The sequence below is a fragment of the Acinonyx jubatus genome, chromosome A1 (assembly GCF_027475565.1).
Source record: "Acinonyx jubatus isolate Ajub_Pintada_27869175 chromosome A1, VMU_Ajub_asm_v1.0, whole genome shotgun sequence".
NCBI lineage: Eukaryota > Metazoa > Chordata > Mammalia > Carnivora > Felidae > Acinonyx > Acinonyx jubatus.
This window is the reverse complement of record NC_069380.1, coordinates 26,896,516-26,916,690: the sequence shown is the minus strand read 5'-3', so window position 1 is coordinate 26,916,690 and position 20,175 is coordinate 26,896,516. Positions and strand designations below refer to the sequence as shown.

General features: G+C 43.5%; 1 protein-coding gene across 3 annotated transcripts in view; it reads right to left on the bottom strand.

Annotated features, from left to right (window-relative positions):
- Positions 1–20,175, bottom strand: part of ENOX1 (ecto-NOX disulfide-thiol exchanger 1) — a 383,452-nt gene that overhangs the window by 152,525 nt on the left and 210,752 nt on the right. For 2 of the 3 annotated variants that reach the window (XM_053215935.1, XM_053215941.1), the window contains exons 4-5: positions 2,129–2,302; positions 455–661 (exon numbers count right to left, since the gene is read on the bottom strand). In XM_053215935.1, the coding sequence (XP_053071910.1) occupies positions 455–661; positions 2,129–2,302 (381 nt within the window). The remainder of the gene's footprint in view (positions 1–454; positions 662–2,128; positions 2,303–20,175) is intronic. The other variant, XM_053215938.1, reaches the window with a different exon arrangement.

The window sequence follows — 20,175 nt, the reverse complement described above, 5'->3', positions numbered from 1 at the left end:
TCGGGCCTTCCCCTAAAGTGGCAATGACATCAGGCTGCTTCCTGCGAGGAACTGATCTCGACCTGCTACCCTGGGGTCTAGAAAGTGAGCCACTTCCGGAAAACTGAAATTGTGCAGAGAGCATACCTTATTCCTCCCGGGAATGGCATACAATAATAATAATGGCCCTCAGTCTTCATAATATTGCTTTTCATCTAATAAGCACTTGAGAACATTAATTAGAACCTCAGTGGAATTCCTAAAGACTGGTGTTGGGCAACCCTTCGTGCAGCGAGGAACGCTCACAGACTTAGCATAGAGCTTCTGGCCGCCAAGGAAAAGGCAGAGTTCCCCCCTTTTCCAGCCCCTAACTGTGAGGACTTTATTGTACATTAAGGCAAAAGGGAATAAGCTCATATTAACATCACAAAACGTAACAAAACCCCGAGAAAACCCCCCATGTAATGCAAAGTACCGGAAAGGTAAATGGCTTTATCAACCATGAATTCCTCTGCAAAGCGAATGTGACAGAAATTCTTCTTGCTTTTCCGAATCGCTGTAATATCACCGCACTGCTCAAAGACTTCTTGAATAATTTCTTCAGTAGCGTTTTCTGGTAATCCCCCGACAAACACGGTCTTACACCCAGGAGGTCGTTCTCTTGTGGAAGGAGGTGGAAGATCTATTAATCACAACAAAACAGAGGGGTTTTGACTTTTATTTCTTTGCCCTCTTCCTGGCTCACCTGGTGAAAGTGACACTTGAAGAGTAACTGTGTCCATTCTGAGGAAGGATAGATTTCTACACCGACCTACACGGCTGGCAGGCTGCCTTGTTTTCACCTCCTCTCCCCTCCCCAACCTTAACTTTCTGTGTTCCTTTCTACACAGACTGGCTATGCATGTCCGTGAACAGAGATAATGCAAGTGTTAGCATAATTTCATTTCTCCTTCATAATACAGAAGCCCAGAAAACGGGGGGGGGGGGGGAAACCTGACAAAGGACAAAGCATGATGAAATGACAACATGATGGAAAACTTGGGCTTATTATCGGCTTTGTCTCCTTGCGGGATAATGGATCAGCAAGGCAGAAAACTGGGAACACAACCCGAAAGCAGTACTTGCTGGGCTGGGAAACACCAAACATCGGGCCTGAAAAACCACTTTTTAAAAAAAAAAATATTATTCACATTTAAATGAGCAAATGATTACATTGGGGGAAGTCTGTAGGAAAAGATAAAACCTATACTGTCACAACATTTTACCTAGTTTACATGTAGATTACTAAAGCAATCTCCTGAAAAGTCCACTTCAAAAAGGCAACACTGATTAATATGAATAAAAAAAAATTCTAGCTATTTAAGCCCATAAACCTAGTATCTGAGCCTAAATTAAAAAAAAAAAAATCTGGCTCATTTATGTCATCGAATGTATGTTTCCTTCAAGCAAATGTAATTTGGCCCAGAAACTCTGAGATGCAGCCTCCCCCCAAAATTGCAAACTGCTAAATTAATTCAATTTTCCATCTAGCAAAGCACATTTTGGAGTTTTTCTCCTACATTTGTGACGATGGATGGAAATGCTCACATATTTCACACTATGTTTTGCAGCAAATGCTAGATGTCATTGCATGCAAAAAGATTCTTAATGCTGGATATATATCCCCAAATCACACATACTGCCTTCAGGTGTCAGTTCAGCTCCTGGATACAACACATGGACATATCCCCATCCATTTGGGCTAATCTAGAGACAAAGGCCTCATGGAGAATGGACCTCCATTTTGTGCCTGCGTGTGGAAGAATTCTGAGTCAGATCTGAAAGTGAATACAATGCTACATGAAAGAAAAAGAAAGAAAGAAAGAAAGAAAGCAAGAAAGAAAGAAAGAAAGAAAGAGGAAGAAGGAAAGAAAGAAAGAAAGAGAGAGAGAAAGAAAGAAAGAAAGAAGAAGGAAAGAAAGAAAGAAAGAGAAAGAAAGAAAGAAAGAAAGAAAGGAAAGAAAGAAAGAGAGAGAGAGAAAGAAAGAAAGAACGAAAGAAAGAGAAAGAAGGAAGGAAAGAAAGAAAGAAAGAACAAAAGAAAGAAAGAAAGAAAGAAAGAAGAGAAAGAAGTTTAAATTGATGAGTATCTTTCACAGGCAACACTTACTTGGATTTTGAGGGAAAAGAGTACAACTTTTGCAGTGGATTATTTCTTTGACGACAGCCACTTCTGTTGGTGGTGGCGGTGGTACCAGCCCCAGGCCTGGAATCATTGGGTTAATGGGGGTGATCCCAGTCATCATGTTGAGGCCTGGATCAAAGCCTGGAACACAGATTGAGTCTGAAAAGTACACAAGATAACATTTTGGCTGGAGGATCTGAAATCAATTTTCATCGTTGTTTTTGCTGTTTGCTTGCAAAGATTATTCGGCTTTGTGCTTTCTATTTTTTTTTTTTTTTTTTTAGGAATGTCTCCTGAAGATGTAGCATTATAGAAAGCTATTCCAGAAAGGTAAAGAGAAAATAAAAGATGAACTTAAAGCTACATGAAAAGAAAATCATATTACTTAAGATATTAACATGGCAGAACAGAACACAGCCTATTAAAGTGGAAAACCACGCACCATGAAGCTCTGTGGTTATTGTGAATGTGATTTTCTGTTTCTTAACAGCAGTGTATTGTTTACACTGCCTTATGACCCAGAATGTGGGAAGAATACCACTTAACATTGAAGTGCCCTGTGAATCTAATTGTCAATCTGGTTTTATCAAAAGAGCCTTCTTACCCGAGTGACCTAGATTTAGAAAAGTTCAATTTATATGTGCATACTTTATAACGATACATTCAGGTCCAACCTAACCTATTTCCCCCAGGAAACAAAAAACAACGAGTGATTATAATTACCATGGCTGGGTTATATACATGAGGCACAAAATTAGCTGTACATTTCTGGATTCTATTGGATAATCACACTTTCTTCCTCTAATTCAATCAACAAATAATTGACCAACGCTTCTGAAATCGTTATGCCCTGTATTAAAACAACAAATATACGCCCTGTATAAAAAAAAAAATGAAAGGGGGCAAAAGGAATGGGTTTTCCAATATAAGCAATGAGTTGTTTTTTGGTGGTGTTGTTTTGTGTGTGTGTGTGTGTGTGTGTGTGTGTGTGTGTGTGTGTGTGTGCGCGCGCGCGCGGTAATGAAACAAGTAACTGCAAAGATGATATACAGGGATTTTCTTATCCTAAATGAGTAAGATTTATTTACAAGCAGGGACTGTTACAATAATGTACTGAGTGCCTAAAAGTAGCTGCAAGGGGATCCTTCTCCTGAGAGTTTTTCTGTTTGCAGAAAGCAGACAGTCTCCCTGGGAGCGTGATGATGTTCCAGGTAGACACACAGGAGCACAGATCACCGGGAGTAGTCATGGTGACCCTCCACTACTCCTCAGCCGAGAAACTCCCCTATCTCTTCTCCCTCGTCGTCCTAGATCATTCCCATTCCTCCCTCCTGGCCCTTCTGACCCTGGAAGGTCCCTGCCTTAGTGGCATGGCCTCACCCTTTGCTTACCTGTGCCGAAAGGTCCAGCAAGCCCAGAGGCAGACGAAGTGACAGTCACGCCCTCTGTTTGCTAAGATACTCCAGTGCATAGAAATCACCAGCAAAACCTTTTCCTTTCTGGGAAAAGGTTTGTCATAGCTTTCCTGCAGCTACCCTGGATATTTCCACTCTCGTTCTGGGTTGAACAGCATAAGCAGGGTGATCCCGATCTATAACCCCAGGAGGACTGCTGTCCCATTTATTAGGAGATCCATCTAACTTGACAATGTGCCAGCACGACTTCAATAAAATGAGCGTTCTTTTCTCTAGTTGTGCTTTGGTTTAAAAAAAAAAAAAGGTCCTAAATCTAAATGCCAAATGAGCATTCTTGTTCGGAGGAGTCGTCTTGACATCCTAGGTACTTCTTCTGTAATTATGGCTTTTAGTTTCTTCATCTGTAACATGGGATGGTTTGGCTGAATAATCTCTTAGAGCAGTAGTAGGGATTCTGCGCTGACACCGCTCAAAACAAGTGATACACAAAAGACACAAAGGCTTGGAAGTGACAGAGACAAGACTCGCACTTTGGTTAGTCATTTGAAGTCCTCATGAAGTTTCCCAGGTCTTTTTTCTCATTTCACAGACAAAGAAATTGAGGCTTAAAGCAGTTAAGTGAAATCCCCAACACCACAAAGCAAACAAAAGGCAGAGTCCACACAGGGGCCCTTAGGTCTCTGGCTCTGTATTTAAATGCGTCTCCTGACTATTTCAAAGTTTCCATTCGAATGAACCGACTTGATCTTTCACCTGATCTATGTCACTACTGAACATTCACTCCTCTCTTTAAAAAAGTTAAGACGTATCCTTCCGTCCCAGATGCCAAGTCTGAAGGGGAAGTTCCCGAACAGAATGGCTTTCAGTGTCCCATCTTACCTGTCTCATCTTAAGAAATTTGCTTGCAAGGACTTCAGTGATGATGATCACTGAAACAACAGATTGCCTTTCAAGGTGAATATATTAGAAATCGAAGTATTGGCATGCATATGCTTTTATTTAATCTCATTCTGTATGTAAGGTTCGTCTGTTTCATTCCTGGCCTGGCCCTCTCTGTTGTATGCCAACACAGGGTGATTTAAGGCTGAAACGGCTCAGGACAGCAAACCCTGTGAATTGTAATAACCAGATGTTTTTCACAAATGAGATGTGAAGACCGGCGCTTGTGTTCTCTTTAGTCGTAACGCACTTCTGTTTTCTTTTGGGAGGCCAAATAAATAAATGGGACAAAAGACACTGCTCTTGAGCAAAGTATTTTAATATAGAGCAAGCGTTACTTTGCTTTTTCTGAGACATCAATATAAAGAGACTCTGAGGTTTAATGAAATCTGCATGGTGAGTACAGTAGCTTGAAAAGAGCTTAGAAAGGAATTAACACTTAAATTATGTTGGACCTCAAAGGATCGGAGATTCAGTATTTGAGAGGAGGAAGTAGGGAAGGATTAGACCTTTTTTTTAATTTTTTTAAATAAGAACCCATTACTTGTTAACAATATACGAACAGATGGAAATTGTTTTCTCAAATGGCACAGGAACCTATTCTGTACTAACTCATTAAAGGAAACACACAATTTTGGGGAGTCGGAGAAAGACAGATGCACAGGAAGACAAAGGTGAAGAGAGAATTCAAGCTCTAAGAGGCAGTTCCTTGTCTTGCTTAGAAAAGGTACCCCTGTGAACTTCAGAGATAATGAGTTATAATTCCACTCACGGAAAAGAGGAAGAAGGCTTAACTTGCAGCAAGAAAGAATCCAATTAAGTAGAGAGTAGAACTTTCTTTCAGAAACCGTACTTAAACAAGAGGAAGGGCTATTTGTTTCAAAGACGGCAGCCCTGTCCGGCTTCTCCTTGGAAGGAGGCCAAGCCAAGCAAGCAGGTGCTAAGGCCAAAGCTGAGCCAACGATTCTTGCTGGTTGTCTTCTCCCAACCGGACAAGACAAAAGCAGGAACACAAGTCCTGCTTACCGATCCATACACAGCCCAGTGAGTGTTTCATCAATTGGGCAAGCATTTTTTCAGAGGGGAGGTTAGGGTCTTGTATTCAGGCACGACAGCTTCTTTCTTTCACTCATTCATTTGGTACTTACTGGGCACCTACCGCTGCAAGGATCTGGCGTCGTGAACCGTAATACGTCCCCCACTTGGGGAAATCACAGTGTTTAAGGAGAACATGAAAGATGGGCACCAAACTCAGCAGAAGAGTTGAGAAAACCAAGGCTCAGAGGTCAGCCCAGGAAGGGGCCCGCTGGGGAGAGCCTGATGGGCTTGGGGAATTCCAAACAACTGTCCGTGCTACAGCATGGTCCACATGTGACAGTGTGACCCCAGTGTCCTGAGGGGCCGCGGGAGTCAGATTAGATGAGACCGCACCTTGCTGTTCGAGCCAGTACATTCTGGCTTTATTCTCCCTGGGACGGTGGCCACCAAAGGTCGGACGTGCACTTTCTAGGCCGAGGCCCCCTGCCGGCTGTGCTGCCCGCCCATCCCTCCTTCTCAATTTGTCTGCTGCCCCTAGCAGTGGCCAGCCCCCTTTCCCGTCAGTGCCTCACTGATGTCTACCTATTTGAAATGAGAACTAGACCTCCCTCAAAAGAAAGGCCATCGAGGTCTATCTCTGTCAAGCCTGGACTGAACTAGGTTAGGTGTGGGTGTGCATGCTGGGCTGAGCCGAGGCTAGGGGGACACAGGTGCACTGTCTGTGCCAGGAACAAGTGTGGCCCAGAAGGCAGGGCACAGCATTCCAAGAGAATAATATGAAAAAAGAGGCAGGAGTCAGGCTAGCCAAAGGTTAGCATTAGGTCTAGTCCTGGGCAGAGATCATGAGCAGCAGACAAAACACGAGACCAGGCAGGCCAGCTTTGCCAGGGGATGCCGCTGGCAGGTCACGGGGCCTGAACCACCCTGATCCACATTCTGACTCCATCCGGGTAGAGGTGTGGCAACAACATGTCGGGGTCAGAGGCTGAGAGAAACCGACGGGGAGGTTACGTGAGCTGGATCCCAGGCTGGAGAAGCAAGACAGACACCAGAAGCAAGGCCTACGGATTGTGAAAGGAGGCAGACACGCCAGGCATCAGTCCTGGGGCCTGGGTCACAGCCCAGCCAGTGTCAAAGCCAGCTGGATGCTGAGTCTTAGAAGGCAGGGCCCCAGGGGCCCCCTTCCTCGTACCTGAGGCCCAGATGGGACCTCAAGTCCAGGGAGGTGCCAAGCTTGTGGGGGCCGGGCAGAGAGACAGGCTGGAGGGGCTCTGGCAAATGAGCAGAAACTCCTGTCCTTTCTTCAGAGGAGTTATTGTCTCAAAATATGATCCCTTCTCACTGGGCAGAGAAACTACGTGATACGTGAGGACATTCTGTTTATTGGACATTTGGGATACATGATGGACACTGTTTCTCATGATAGTTTCTTGTTGCAGTTGACAGGACCTACTCTTCTACAATGTCCGTTAAACTCAGACTGTTAAAGGAATGCTTTTTTCTTTTCTTTATTTCTTTTTTTAATGTTTATTGATTTTTGAGAGAGAGAGAGAGAGGAAGAGTGAGTGGGGGAGGGGCAGAGAGAGAGGGAGACACAGAATCCGAAGGAGGTTCCAGGCCCTGGGCTGACAGCACACAGCCTGACGTGGGGCTCGAACTCACGGACCACGAGATCATGACCTGAGCTGAAGTCGGACGCTTAACCGACTGAGCCACCCAGGCGTTCTGGGAATGTTTTTTTTTTTTTTTTTTTCATTACATGTCCTCCTTTTCTCCAATATTCTTGAAAATTCATGATCAACACAGGAAACCAGTTTTTAAAAGGGTAAACTCGAGCTGGAAGGACGTGAGCACAGCTGAGTCAGCTAAGGCTGACTGATCCCTTAGCCTCTCTGGGCTTCAGGGTCTTCTGCAGATAAACGTGAACATGAACCAGAGATTCCACCTCCACAGAATGGGAGCATCGGAGAGGACAGCCTGTGTGAAGGCAGGATATCAGCGTGTCAGGAGCCCAAATCTGCAATCAAATGTCCCTGTGGTCAGGCCCTGGGTCTTTCCTGAGGCTACATGACCTCGGGAAGGTTAACCTTCCTAAGCCTCATTTATAATATCTGAAAAATGGGGATAATCATATTTAAATTTTAATCCTCTTGAGAGGATTAAATGGGATTTAAAAAAAATCTGAAGTGTTTAACGTAACGTCTGGCACATGGTAAGTGTGTAACAAATGGTCGCACTTATAGGCAATGTTATAAATATGTATTTTATGTATAATAATATTTATGTAAGCTGCTATAAACATGTTATTAATACTGTATACACATAAAGGGTCATGATGGTGATGGCGAAGTATTTGTTTTGACAAACATTTGAGCGCCTTGTAAATGCTGGCTGCTCTGGTAGGTACTTCGCCTGTAAAGATAATATAGGAATCCTTCCTTCCACGAAGTGACAGTCCGGCGGCAGAAACAACTAAAGAGAAAATGACAATAGAGTATGACAACTGTTGTGAGACATTTAAATAGGGGGTGCTATGGAAACACAGAGAAGGGGGGGCGCAGAAACCATACTGGGATATGGGCGTTATGGTTTGAATTGTGTCTCCCTGAACAGGTATGTTGAAGTCTCAACTCCCCTGGTCCCTGTGAATGTAACTTTATTTAGAAATAGGGTCTTTGCAGATGTAATCAAGTTAAGATAATGTCATACTCAATCAGGGTGGGCTCTATCTAATATGACCGATGTCCTTGTGAGGACAGAAGGGACACAGGCATACAGAGGATGCCACGTGACTATGGAGGCAGAGATTCAGTTATGTCGTGGCAAGCCAAGGAACTGCTATCAAAAACCAGAAACTAGGAGAAAGGCACGGAAAACAGATTCTTCCCTGGTTCCTTCCCAGAGAGAGGATGGCTATGCCGACACTTTGATTTCTGACTTCTTGCCTCCAGAACTGAGGGAATGACGTTTCTGTTTTAAGCCATCCCGGGTTGTGGTACTTTCTTACGGCAGTTCTGGGAAACTAATACGGGGGACGGGTCATGGGAGGGATGCTGGAGTGGGGGACAGCTGACCTGAGTCTCAAGGGCATGACTTCTATGGGCATGTAGAAAAGGTATTCTCAAAATATATTTACTAGGATCAAAAATACAAAAGGTATTTCTAAATGTTCTCTTAGAAGAAATGTTCAAAACCAGTCCCCTGGAGGCAGAATTGCTCTTATGTTTTCCCTTTGTGGAAAAAAAAAAAAAACAAACCAACCCTGAAGATGGCCACGTATTTATTAAGAACAAATCAACCCCACAGATAAGTTCACATAACGGCGTACTTTATAAGATAAGTGAATGCCTACAAGCAGAATCTAAGAAAGCAACATTGAAAATGCTTTTGTGATCTTTCCAAAGAGTTCCAAAGGTGGTGAGATATGTTTTCTATTTACACCCAAGATATACACCCAAAGTGAGCTCCTGGAGCCTTGCTGTGCTCACGTTGTAAACAAAAGGCCTCGTTCCATAAATAAAACCCTCTGTCTCCTTTGACTGCAGATAGAATGCTGGCAGAACAGAGGAATGCAGCCGTCAACGGCTATTTCAAGTACTGTTGACTTGAGTGAGGAGATCTGTGTCCATATTTGAAACTACAACACAAGTGAAGAGAATTTCAAAATTTGCACCAAAATTGGTTCAGGGAAGCAACGACTGCCGAAAGAAGTCTGTCAGATCTTTCCTGTGCGTGGAGCCTGCACCCAAAAACCAAATTTGGAGTGAGCAGGAGGTAAAAGCCTATCAAAGGTTCTGTGAAAGTCACTCACGCTGGGGGCTGGGCGATTTGAATTTGGTGCCAGAGCTCAGTACAGAGGCCTCACCTGTCACACTCAGAGTAAGACGTTCTGTCCCCTGGACCCGCTAGCACCCACTCTTCAGTCACTGAGGCACATGCCCAGCTGAGGCATGAAAACCGTGCTGGCATATGCCAGGCAGGTGTGCAGGGGTTCAGTCTGACCAGGAAGCAAAGGATGCTGGGCCTCACCACAGTGAATTTTCAAAGCTGCAAGAGATCTGAGTATTTCCTAGTCCTACCCTCTTGATTTCGTGATGAGAAAACCGAGGCTCAGACAGGTGAAGTGACTTGCCCAAAGTGACACAGCTAGTTAAGAGAGGAACTGAAATTAGGATCCGGAGTCCTTGCTGCTTCACCAGTGTGCATCTGAGTTCCCCAGTGTCTGTCCACCCTGCCGTCCCTAAGACGCAGCTACTGACAGGATGTTCACGACTTCCCAAGACTGTGCATTCCACTACTAACGGTTTCACGGTGAGAAGTTTACCTGTCTCGTATGTTGCCTCGGGACCTGATATCCTGGAGTAACTCCATTGTCTTTATTCTGCTCTCCTGGGCTGTCGTCACAAGTCTGTTCCCCTGTCCTCGCGCTGCTGGTCAAATCCACGAAGAAAGCTCATAGGAGCACCCGCCGGGCCTCAGGGACCCTGCTCCCCTTAGCCTTTCCACAAGTGACTTCCTCTAAAACCCACCCTTTCTGAGGTCTAGGGGGTTAGTCCCAGATATAGGCCCCAATAGAAGCTGACCTATAGGACTGGCAGGGATTTCGACCCTTCTTAATTCTGAAGTCTATGCTTTCGGCTGACTTGGTACATTATGATTAAAAAGCAATGGTCGCGTTTGAATGCTTGCTTTGTGCCAGGCCTCTGTGGAAAGCTTCACGTCATCTCACAGCACGAGACTTTTGACAGTCCTATCACGGAGCTGACACGCATCAACTAACCTCACTCAACTAGAACACGTGTGTTGTGTCTCTGCAGGATGCCGTTATGCAACTTTGCAGTTGATGTTTTAAAACTAAATACAAGAGTTTGCATTTTCCATTGGATTTTCCAAAATCTCCCTTCTTTTTTTTTTTTTAATTTTTTAATGTTTATTTATTTTTGAGAGAAAGAGAAAGAGCGTGAGCACGTGAGGGGCAGAGAGAGAGGGAGACACAGAATCTACAGCAGGTTCCAGGCTCTGAGCTGTCAGCACAGAGCCCAACACAGAGCTCAGACTCATGAACCGTGAGATCACTACCTGAGCCAAAGTTGGAATGCTTAACTGACTGAGCCACCCAGGTGCCCCCCCCCCCAAACCTTGCTTCTTAGGTTCTCCTCCCGTCTCGAATTTTCCCTCCTGGCCCTCAAAATCTATACAATGGCAAGACAGCTCCTTCTTAAAGTTCCCACCCCTTCTAATTTCTCCTTGCAGGTCAGACTTGGCCAGGGAAGACCCTCTTAGACATATCTGCATAGACTCCTTCCCCCTAACATTTACTTCTCCTGACTCAAGTCATTGATTCCCAGTTCTGAGGGCCAATACCAAATTCTCACTGTGCATGGGGTCACTCTTAATTCCTTGCGTTATAAGCTCTTGCTAAGTTATTTTCTCTGCTCTGTGGCCTGCTGGCACCCTCATGCTTCTTTTCATATGTGTCAAAATGCACCCTGATTACAGCATCCAGGCCTTCCTTCCGACCTCATCTCCATTGCATACTCCTGGATGGAGTAAGTAGCTTCAGGACTTGCCTCTTTCTTTTGTTTGTTTGTTTGCTTCTTTGTTTGTTTTGAGAGAGAGAGAGAGAGAGAGAGAGAGAGAGAGCGAGCGAGCATGCACAAGCAGGGAAGGGGCAGAGAGAGAGGGAGAGAGAGAATCCCAAGCAGGCTTCTCACTGTCAGTGCAGAGCCCAACACGGGGCTTGAACTCATCAACTGTGAGATCATGACCTGAGCTGGAATCAAGAGCCAGACACTTAACTGACTGAGCCATCCAGGCGCCCCCTTGCCTATTTCTTTTAACGGCAATTCCCCTTCCTCTCAGTTCCTAGTTTAAAACCTTGGTAGCAACCACATGTGGTCACATGCCAGAACCTTTTAGACAGACTTCCCTTTGAAAGGCTTTTCCCACATCATCGTTTTTTGTTCCCACTGCTATATAGGTGCCTATTAGTTCTCATCTGGAAGATTGCAAAAGCCGCTGTGTATGCCCAGAGGCTGTGCCTTCTGTATCTTCTTCCTTCCCCCCACGCCCTTCTTACACCCCTGAACCTGGATCAGCCAGTCATGCCCATGGGAGACCCACGGGAATAGGCCGTAATTGGGGCTTCCAAATTACTTCTTTCAAACTTCTTTTCACATCCCCATCTCATTAGCTGATGATTAATTTTCTCTCTGTACGATGTTATGTGACTTTGTACAGCAGGACTGTTACATAATGGTAGGAAAAAAAGGTCTGAATAAGCTATTGGTGTTCTGTGCTTTGAACCAACTGACAGACTTATGGCACAGAGGCAGAACGGAGAGGCAAAACGCTATGGAGTCCTGGAAAATGTTTTTGAATATTCAGTCAAGCATGTAAGAGGCACTCTTTAATTCTTAAGTATTTATCCATCCATCTATCTATCTACCTATCTATCTAGCTTTTTAAGGATGGGGACCCTCTGAGTATATAGGGAAAGACTAAATAATTTATGTCAACACATTTCTTTCTGGCATTCAATGCCTTCTCGCTCTGTTCTTCTCTAAAGTCCGGTAATAGCCTGGCGTCATATTGATATAGAGACCTCTGCAGTCAGCGGTCGTGACAGCGGGGGTGGTATTTCATGGCATGTAAACGTCTTCACAGATCTTCCCTTGGAAACCTGCATCTTCCCAAGATAATATGCAAGGGCTAACCTTTTGATTTTATTTATCCACCTGAGTTTTAGTTTACAAAGGCATCCGGGAGATAGGTAACATCTCATAAATTTAAACAAGAACAAAGGAAAACTTATTCAATATTTAGCTTCAAAGAAAACATTCACATCATATTATTTTAAACAATTTATGTAGGTTTCAATTTAAACTTACTGCTTGAAGGGATTGAAGCAACCCAGAGTTGGTCTCTTTAAATGAGATCAGCATATAGCCCTCGGCTGGGGGAGAAAATAGAGCCTCTTTTGAAAGCAAACACATCATGAACACTCCTAAAGGAAACTTCCGAGTCGTGTGTTGTTTGAAAATCACAGACTGATCTAATATTAATTTAATTTTCCTACTCGACTGCGTGGGCCAGGACAATAGGCTGCGAAGAAATAAGAGTGGAAGATGGAAAGAAAAGAGCAATCCAAGGGCCAGGCGGCAATGGAGGGAGGGGCCACCTGAGCCATGGGCTCAAGAACAGGCTCACGCCTTCCTGCCCTGACTCCCAGCCTCTTTACACGGCAGATCTTAATGTGCGAAAAGATGAAAGATAATATTTACATCGACAGGCTTGTTGTGAGGAGTGAGTGAGTTAAAATATATAAAGGGGTTAAAATAGTGCCTGGTAGAGGAAGCCCTCCATACATATTAGCCATCATTTAAAATATTTAATATATTTGTTTAATTATATTGCATTCAATCTTTAATGATAAATATATTTGCGTGTGTGCCTTTGTGCATGTGTATACTACATGGTATAGATCAGACGACACTGCCTTAGTGTCCTTTCGAAGAGGCGGTGCCGTATAGTCTTGCCATCGGAGGAATTTCTCCGACAGTTTGTTGTTTGTTGTTGTTGTCCCCTCTCCCCCCAAAGGCCCAAGATGTTTGTCAGTGCCTGGAAATGAGAATTATAGAGTACAGAGCTATTTCCTCTCTGCTTTTTCTGCCAAGAAGATTAGCTTTTTGTACCCAAATTCACCAACTGGGCTCATTCATATGTTTGGCATATCATTCTCCCTAAACTTACCTTTTCCATTGAAATACTATTTTATTCATGTAAATGAATATGCCTATGTTAGTAAGTTTCTTTACACACACACACACACACACACACACACACACACACACACACATCTTTTTAATAAATTTAAGCCAAGCAGCACCAGACTTTAAAAATACGTTGTTACATCCAAGGCTCTGGCTAGATTGAGTTATGCACATGTTGATATGCATTTTAATTTAGAAAGCGTTGGGGCTCCTGGATGGGTTAGTCAGTTAAGCATCCAACTTGGGCTCAAGTCATGATCTCACGGTTTGCCCCACATGGGGCTGTATGTTGCTGACAGCTGGGAGCCTGGAGCCTGCTTCAGATTCTGTGCCTCCCTCTCCCTCTGCCCCTCCCCTGCTCATGTCCTATGTCTCTCTCTTTAATAAATAAATAAACATTTAAAAAAAAAAAGAAAGCATCAATGCCAAGTCATAGTCTCTGATAGCCTGCCATTTCTGACAAACACCTTGAGTAATTTTTCAGAGAAGTAAACTAAAGTGGAATGGTTTAAGTACTAGATTGCCATTTAAAACTAATTCAGCCTTGCGGGCTGAGGGTAGCATACCTTGAGAAGTATTTCTCAGTACCTTGTCTGCTAGTGTTTTCCTTTACAGTGTGGACCCCTCAATATTAAAAACTCAGAGAACTCATTTCTCACATGAAAAACATACCCCAAACATGCCCCCTGGAGAGTTCAAGGTTGAAAGCACAGACCATTACCCAGATTTTCATTTGAAGTTCATCATTTTCTGTCTAGTTGTAAATTCAAAGAATGTTTTTGTTCTTCATTCAGGGCTCTACCTCTCATTCCCATCCCCAGAGGCACCCAGTTTTGAACTGTTACCTTTATGCAACACCGTACTTTCGAAGTCCTTTTTCAATCATTTAATAAGCTAGTTTTCATTACATCTCTCCAAGGCTTCCCCCCACCCTTTACACACGAATGAGGAAGTGGAGGTCAGGGAGACTAAAGACATTTGTCGGCAACATCACTGGAATGGGGGGAGAAGCAAACTGTGGTCCAGGCTGTACTGGCTGTGATGAGAGTCTAGCTGTGTGAGGTCTCCAGGCGTGCACAAAGCAGAGGGATAGAGCCAGGATGCACCCCATCTGGCCTTCCGTCCCATCCACCGGAGGTTCCTCATCTCACATGTAAGGCCAAAACCTTCCGTGCCTACCTCATTGTTATTATGGAGGCCCAATTATATGATGGGCATTTATAAGCCAGTGATTCACAAACAAGGAAATCAATACACAAATGTAAATTATAGTTAAGATTTTTCCTCTTTCAAAGGCCTCTGGGGCTCCACGATGGTGCTAAGTGCTTATTTTGTGCAGGAAGAGAATTCAATATACTATCCCATATATTATTGTGCTTTAGAGTATACACAAACATGGCAGGAGGGAGGAGAAGGGAGGGAGGGAGAAGGACAGGGAGGATGTGTGTGTGTGTGTGTGTGTGTGTGTGTGTGTGTCAGCGTGTGTGAGTGCGTGTGGTCCTTGCTCTTTGCGCTGTAACCCATGGACTCGGTAGAACTCTGCCATTCTCCACGTTAGGGGCATCCCCTAAGTTTTACAGCTGAAAAAATTGAGGATCTGAGCGGCATACTGCCCTCTCCTGCATCCCCCTGATGAATGTGCTCATTGAACATTATTCATCGTCTACAAGGTTGCTAAGCAATGCGCTAGATGCAGGGGGCACAGAGGTAAGTCAGGACCCCTGGTCTAAGGTGCCCAGTGCGCTGTGACACAGACACACGGGTACACAGCCGCATTAGAAAGTGGCAGCGAAATTAGGGAGGCATACACAGCACCTGTGCTATCATCCTGAAAAGAGCCTGTCCACGCTCTGAATTACAAGTGGCCTTCCTCGTTGCAAGTATCTATCTAGCTGAGCCACCACGTCCTCAAACCCAAGCACAGAGCACTCTGTAAATACATACCCGAGTCAGACAGCAGCTGTCCCTCGGGACGGGGGCCACACTTTCAAGAGCAGTCATTTTTACTGTATTTATCAAATGACGTTTTGAGGGCAGAGGACTGCCGGGTGTTTTATTTATCTTCCTTTGGCTATATCATTATATATTTTTCTCCTCTTCTTAATACTGAGGGCAGTCGGGATCAGCAGACTTTCTTCAGGCTGAGTTTACATCAAAAGTGCCCCTGGTGTGGAGGACTGAGGTTACAAAGTATAGATTTGTCGGAGACAGAGTCCAAGGCCTCCCTAATCTGTATCTGCTTGTCGTCACAGGAATGTTCGGGGAATTTGCATTTGTCAGGAAAGCCAGAATAGAAATGTTAGTTAGCTGGGGCTTTCATACCCTTATTCAATTTTCCATATTATTTTTTACGGTAAGAATACCAGATCATCACATTTTTTTTTCTTTCAAATACATTTGGTAAGTCAGTCAAAAGAATTTGGAAACCTTATCGCAGGTATTTAACTTCCTTCCATCACAGCGACGGGATGGAGGCATGAGGGACAAGAATAATCTCAAGCATAAAGTGTTTGTTGAACAAACAGAGCTAAGTTCTACTAAAATAAAATAGAATAAACTGGAAGGATGTATCAAGTGTGTCTCAGGAGGATTTATCCTGGGGCCTTTTCTGCTCAATATCTTCATTCCATGTTTTGAACAAAGAACTCAATGACACGTCCATCAAAAATACTGTCTGTCATCAACAGGCTCTTGTGCTCAGGTGTGCAGTAGGTGCTGGGGATACAAAAAGGTTGAAGACAAATGTTTGAGCTTTGTGCGCTTCCAGAAAGACAGAAACTTTCAGAGAAAATGAAAGTGACAAAAAATATCTTTGGGGCACCTGGGTGGCTCAGTCGGTTGGGCGTTCGACTTCGGCTCAGGTCATGATCTCACGGTTCGTAGGTTTGAGTCCCGCCTCAGGCTCTGTGCTGACAGCTCGGAGCCTGGAGCCTGCTTTGGATTCTGTGTCTCCCTCTCTCTCTGTCCCTCCCCTGCTCTCTCGCGCGCTCTCTCTCTCAAAAATAAATAAACATTAAAAAGAAAATTAAGAAAGTATCTTCATTTGTTGAAAAGTACCCTAAAAGAAAATGAAGAGGCAGACCATCGGTGTAGAGTTCATGCCTGACATGCTCTCACAGCGGATTATGGAGAACGAGTCATATGTGTCAGAGGTAACTCCTAATTCCTGAGGAGGATGCCAGAGAAATCCAGCCCTACAAAAGCATCCCTCATGCTGTTCCCCCTTTGCCACCGTTTGTCAAGGGGCTGGGGCAGGACAGCTGTGGAGTGTCATCACCTTAAGAAGCAGAGAGGTCTCAGACCAACTGCTGCCACTCCCCTCTAACTGAATCCAGGTACCTGTCCCCCTGCCGTCACCCTCTCCACAACTGGCTGGGGCTGACGTGCCTTGCGCTGCCCTCTCCTGTGGCTGGGTACGAGCTCCCGTGGACTGACTTCGTACCAGCCCAACAGGGAGGTTTCTTTCACTCGAAAGATCACTACACCCACTCTCCCTTCCGTGGCGGCCTCACAGTTGCGTCTTTTGGATCCCCTCCCTCACAGGCAAAGCTCTGGGGGCTGGTCCTTTCTCTCTCCTGGGTGAATGGCCCTCTGAGTAAAACTCTACTGTTGGTAGAGCACTGAGGGATCCGAATGGATCACGGAGGAAGGTTTGGGAAGGGGAGCGGTTCTCATTTTTACGGAGTATTCTGGGTGCCAGGCAAGATGCCAGGCACCTGCACCTACATTATCCTACGTTGCCTTCACTATAATAGTGCAGAGAAAATTAGGGAATGGAGGAGTTTTAAGTGGTCAGCTGGAAATGTCAGAGTCAGGACTCAAATCCAGGTGGGTCTTACTGCAAAGGTCTTGCTGTCTTGCCAGGGCCATCAGTGACAAAACCCTGAGCTGGATGGATTATGGGTTTCAGCACTACACGGGACTGACCTTCAGCCAGTAAACACCAGTATGGACATATCACTGTTTAAGCCCAGCATCTATCTGTTCTGTTTGGTCAGTGCCCAGGACCTAGCCGTGGTTAAATATTTGGGTATCATTGTTGCCCTTATCGAAATGAAATATGTGGCAAGTAACAAATGTTTGACTTCTACTTCTGGCAAGGAAAGAGTAACAGACACAGGATATACTCTCCCACCTGAAACAACTAAAAACCTAGATAAAATGTGTGAAACAAGGTTTTCAGATGTTGGATCTCATGCAGCGCAAGATACTGATTCCTGAGAGTAGAGAAACAAACAAAGTGAGCCATATGATTGCCTGGCCGAGAGAGATTCCTGCCAAAAGAGAGTTTCAGGCTATGGCCCAGGGAGGGGGAACCCCAGAGGCGCCCAGAAGTCTCCCTGATTAAAGATAAAGCTGGTAGTTTGAGAAGGCCAAGGTCACAGGGGTTTGCAGGGTGGAGTACCTGAGGGAACTGCACACACACACATGCATACGGACACATGGGCGCACACACGTGCACGCACAAACACACACGCACAGCTCGGAGATTTAAAGCAGGCTCATCTTGAGTGTTCAGCCGAGAGCCAATCAGTGTATGCATGTGGGGCAACTACTCAAGGCTGCAGAAGAACTGCCCAAAAGATTCCAGGACTAATCCATAGAGATCACAAAAGAGGGGAAGAGTTCATGTTCCCTTCAGCTAGAGTAGAGAAGCCTCAGAATTCATGAGGTATTGTGTAGAATACTCAGAATGGTACTGTCCCAGGAGTAGGGCAAAATCAGCCCTAACAAAACTTAAAAGGCAAGTCTCGAAAGGTTCAAACTGTTTCCAATAAATTTAAATCTGTCCTATAATAAACCTCAAGGACTTTTTAGGAACGCAAAAATATCCAGCACCTAAGAAGGTGAAATTCACCATGTCTGGCAACCATGGAAAAATTACCAGGTGTGCTGGGCTAACCCCTAAACCTGTGAATATGTTATTTGTGTGGCTAAGGGGAATTAAGGCTAAAGACAGCATCAAGGCTGCTAATCAGCTGACCTTAAGATAAAGATAAAGAGACTATCCTGGATTATTCCATGGAGCCCAACAGAATCACAGGAGTCCTTAAAAGGGGATGAGAGAGGCAGAAGAGAAAGAGTGATTTAATGTGAGAGTCATTGCTGGTTTTGAAGATGGAAGGAGACCACAAGTCATGGGATACAGGCAGTGTCTAGAAGTTAGAAAAGGCCAGGAAACAGACAGGAATATGGAGCCTGGAGCCTCTAGAAAGGAATACAGTCCTCATGACCCCTTGACTAAGACCAGGGAGGCTTTCTAACCTACAGAACTGTAAGATAATAAATTTGTTTTGAAGTCACTAAGTTTGTGGTTACTAGTTACAGCAGTATAATAATAATAATAATAATAATAATAATAATAAATGAACTAACAAATAAATAAAATATACCAGGAATACAAGGAGCAGGAAAAAAATGACCCATAATAAGGAAAAAAAAATAAATCAATAGAAAGAAAACATAAATGACACAGATGACAGAATTAGTGGACAAAGATATTAAGATGGTTATCACTGTTCCATATATTCAAGAATGTAGAAAAAAGAGTGTTAAAGAGATACATGGAAGTCTTGAACAGAACGTCCAGAGATGAGAGCTAAAATGTATGAGGTGAAAATATACTGCATGAAATTAATTGAAAAGTAGTGATTGTGCAGACACAGCAATAGAAACTATCTGAAATAAAACACAGGGATAAGAAGTGACAACAAGAAGAAGAACAACAACAAAATGAACCCAGCATAAGAAAGAGCTGTAGGAAAACTATCATCAGCCTAATATACTTGTAATTAAATTCCCTGAAGAAAAGAGATGGGGTCAGAAAAATATTTGAAGAAATGATGGCTGAAGATCATCCAAATTGGGTGAACCTATAAACTCACAGATGCAAGGAGTTCAAGGATATGAGGTACAACAGATACAGAGAGAAGTATACCAGGACATAGCATAATAAGTTACTTAAAATCAGTGATAGGGACAAATTCCCAAAAGCATCCAGAGGAAGAAGATGTGTTATGTACAAAGGAAAAAAGGTAACAATGAAAGCATATTTCATGCTGAAAACAATGCAAGCCAAAAGACATTGGAGTGACTGTTATTAAGAACTGAAATTAAAAAATATGTCAACCTAGAGTTCTATATCCAGTGAAGATGTCCAATAGTGCAAACAACATAAAGAATTTTTCAGACAGATATGAAAAAAATCAATCACCAGCAGATCCACACTGTAAGATATATTAAAGGCAGCCCTTTAGGCAAAGAAAAATGATATGAAGTACAAATCTTAATCTACACAAAGGAGTGAAGAACATTGGAAATGTGTAGTTCAACATAAAAGACTTTTCATTATTTATTTAACAGACAATTGGCAGAAAAAATCAAATATGCTAACAATGTATTTTGGCTTTTTAACATATGTATACAATGTATGACAGCAAATAACATAGGACAAGGAGGGCGGAAGTAAAATTATACTGTTTGTGGTTCTTATACTATACGTGAAGTGGTAAAGCCAACAAAAGAGATAAAATCAAAATCCTACAAGATAATTCAACATAAGGCACAAAAATAGAAAAGATAGAATAAAGAACAGAATAGACAAATAAAATCAATTAATAAGATTTATTAAAACAAGTGCCCAATCATACTGACAATCATATTAAATATAAGTAAGACCCCAATTAAAAGGCAGAACCCTGTTAGATTGGATTAAAAAAATTAAGACCTAACTACATGCTGCCTATAAGAGACCTACTTTATTTTATAAGTTTTAAATCCAGTATAGTTAACATACTGGAATTAGTGTTATATTAGTTTTAGGTGTACAATACAGTAATTCAATAATTCTATATATTACTTGGTACTC